Source organism: Alligator mississippiensis, chromosome 2, assembly GCF_030867095.1.
Source record: "Alligator mississippiensis isolate rAllMis1 chromosome 2, rAllMis1, whole genome shotgun sequence".
Taxonomy (NCBI): domain Eukaryota; kingdom Metazoa; phylum Chordata; order Crocodylia; family Alligatoridae; genus Alligator; species Alligator mississippiensis.
In genome coordinates, this window is record NC_081825.1 from 23,020,491 (window position 1) to 23,023,462 (window position 2,972).

A 2,972-nucleotide genomic window follows, 5' to 3' on the forward strand; every position below is an offset into this window, starting at 1 on the left:
CCCCGCTTTCTAACTGACATCAGACTAAGGGGACTAACTACCTCTCGCTGTATTCACAGCCCCTGAAGTTTCCAAAAAGGCCTTATGAAACAACGTAGCGGATGCATTGCTATCCCCGCCCCTGGGATACTGAGATCCTGCGCGAGCTGCTTCTTCAGACATCAGAACTGCCGCCGACTGGCTCAGACCTGGGTTCATCCTGCCCAGTCTCCTGTGTCACACAGTGGCAAAGACTGAAAAGGAGAGTGACCCGGGAACGACCAGGGCTTTTTCCTCCCCGCTGTTCCTCTCTCATTTGCAGCCTCCAGAATTTAAGACCTAGGAAGTGCTGATTCAGAAGCTGTCTCCGCAGCTCAGTAGCTCAATAGCTGCTGACGCCCCTTTCCTCCTAGACCTTCTCTAATCCCTTGTTGAACGTGGCTGAACTGGCAGCTGTCACAGCTCAGGAGCCAACCTCAGGTTATTACATCAGGTTTTGATTTTCATCCCTTGAAATACAGCATCTCTCCGTCCCCAGATCCATTTAAAGGGTTGGGTTTTGGGGGGGGGTGTGTTTTGGGGATATTTGTGGTGGGGAGGGGGAAGATTTCTTTGTTTTGGGATTTGATTTTGGGAGGAGGGGTTGCTTTTTTTTTTTTTTTTATTGTTTTGATGGTTTGTTTGGGCCATTTGAAGCCACCAGCCCCGGGCACCGCCTGGTCTCGTCTCCGGGCGAGGTGTCAGTGGAAGACCCAGCAGCGGGTGCCCCCCCCGGCCTCTCTCGGCTCCGGCTCTCGTCGCCTCCTCCGCCTCGGGCCCCGCGCAGTCTGGCCCGGAGCTCGCGGCTCTCCCGGCGCCGCCACCTCCCCGCGGTCCCGCCTCGGGCCCCGCCCCTGCCCCCGCAGCCAATGAAGGCGGCTGGGCCGGCAGGCGCCCGGCGGGGCTCGGGCGGAGCGGGCATGGCGCGGCGGGCGCACAGCCGGGCAGCATGAGCCGGGGCCGCCCGCCGCCCGCCGCCGCGCTGCCCTTCGCCATCGACAGCCTCCTGCAGCGGAGCCCCGGCGGCGCCGCGCGGCGGCGGGAGCGGGCCCGCGGCTGCCCGCTGCAGGAGGACGAGGACGACGAGGAGCGGGAGGACGAGGGGCGGCGCGGGGGCGGCGGCGGCAGCGGCAGCTCGGGTACGGAGCCCCGACGCGCGTCCCCCCGCCCACGGGCCGCTCTGCCCCGCGGGCCGCCGGCACCTGGGCACCAGCCCCCTCCCCCCTCGGAGCCCCCCGCCCTCCGCCCCCCGCCTCCTCCCCTCCCGCCCCGCGCAGCGCCGGGGCTGCGGCCGCTCACGCTCTGCTCTGCCCTTGCAGGGAGGCAGCGGGGCCGGCGCGCCGGGGCCGGGGCCGGGGCCGGGGCCGGGGGCCCGTGCGGCGAGGCGGCAGGAGCGGCCGGGCAGCCGGGTGCCCGGGAAGGCGACGGCGACGCGGAGGCGGCGGGCGGCGGCGTTGGGCAGAGCAGCCGGGCGGCGTTGGGCGGCGGCAGGAAGAAGACGCGGACCATCTTCTCCAAGAGCCAGGTCTTCCAGCTCGAGTCCACCTTCGACGTGAAGCGCTACCTGAGCAGCGCCGAGCGCGCCGGCCTGGCCGCCTCGCTGCAGCTCACCGAGACGCAGGTGAAGATCTGGTTCCAGAACCGGCGCAACAAGCTCAAGAGACAGATGTCGGCGGAGCTGGAGGGCGCCGGGCCCGCTCCGGCCGAGCCGCCGGGGGAGCTGCTGGCGCCGGGCGCCGCCCTGCCCTTCCCGGCCCTCTACAAGGACAGCGCGGTGCTCGGCCGCTGCCTGCTGCCCGTGTCCTTCCCTCTGCTCTACCCGGGCGGCGCCGTGCCCTGCCTCTGCCTCCCCCCTCCCGGCAAGTACTTCAGCCTGGTGGATGGGGACGTATAGCCGGCCCGGCCGGGGAGGCGGCAGGCCCGTGCCCGGGGGGGCGGACGAGGGTCGGCCCCGCGCGGCTGCAGCCCCGTCCCGTCCCGTCCCATCCACGGCGGGGAGGCCGAGCCGGCGTTTCCAAAGGTGTTGCGACGACAACGATTTTTCCGGCCGCCGGCGGGGACACCCCGCTGCCGGGAACCAAAGATGCCAGGCGGGAATCCTGGGCTGCGCCGGGCCGGAGCGCTAGTGCTCTGCCCCGGCCCACACACCGCGAGGAAGCCGCTCGCGCCGCGGACACCGCACACGCTGGGTGGGAGCAGCAGGCCTCGCCGCCCTCCCGTGGGTCTCCAAAACCTCCCCTGCTTTACACTGGTCCAAACGAAGCGTCTCCCTGGCAGCAGGACGCGGCTGACACTGGTTCTTAAACGCGGAGCCTTCCCACCAAAAAGGAATGCTTCCTGCTTCACTTTCTTACCAGCTCCTCTGACATCTTCGGCAACCTTTCTTCTCTGCTGGCTACAGTCATGCTGCATTTTTTTAAAATAGATTTCCCAACGGGATTGTCTGCTGCCTGTTTTAGTGAAAAGGGGTGGGGGGGGGGGCGGTGTAAAACTTTCCTGGCAGAGACATACAATGCATGCGGTGACTATCAGGCGGCGTTTCAGAGCGGTTTTTCCCGAGCGCACGTGGGTGGGTTTTATTTTAAAAATAAAAGATTGAAAGAAATGCAGCCGTGGCAGTATTGAATTCAGTCCTCACTCTGCGCCGAGCCCTGTGGGTTCTCCAGGACTTGGTCCCTGGCATACGCTAAATGAACGGGTGTTAAGCAATCACCGGGTTATTGGATCTGTATTTTAGTTGGGCACTTCAACCAGGCACCGCACTAAAAGCAGGCGGATGAAGTTAGAAAAGTTAAACAGTTTAAAAAATGAAAGGCAGTTTTCCAACTTCTTGAAATGAGACTTTAGAGAGAAAAAGAAACAAAGACAGAAATATTGACATGTGCTAGTGGTAGCGAGTTATTCACAGAGGGGGAATGCACAGCATGAAATGAAGGGGAAATGACCACATTTTC

The 2,972-nt window shown here is 64.2% G+C and overlaps 1 protein-coding gene across 1 annotated transcript; it reads left to right on the plus strand.

The window, feature by feature from the left end:
* The first annotated feature begins 641 nt into the window (after positions 1-641).
* On the plus strand, positions 642-2,627 carry LOC132248499 (homeobox protein HMX1-like). Its single transcript, XM_059721537.1, has one exon. It carries the CDS (start codon positions 968-970, stop codon positions 1,910-1,912), a length of 945 nt encoding a protein of 314 aa, XP_059577520.1. The 5' UTR covers positions 642-967; the 3' UTR covers positions 1,913-2,627.
* The last annotated feature ends 345 nt before the right edge of the window (positions 2,628-2,972 follow it).

Bases quoted from the DNA above. Each gene is read 5' to 3' on its own strand.
- LOC132248499 (XM_059721537.1), top strand. From the start codon at position 968: ATGAGCCGGGGCCGCCCGCCGCCCGCCGCCGCGCTGCCCTTCGCCATC.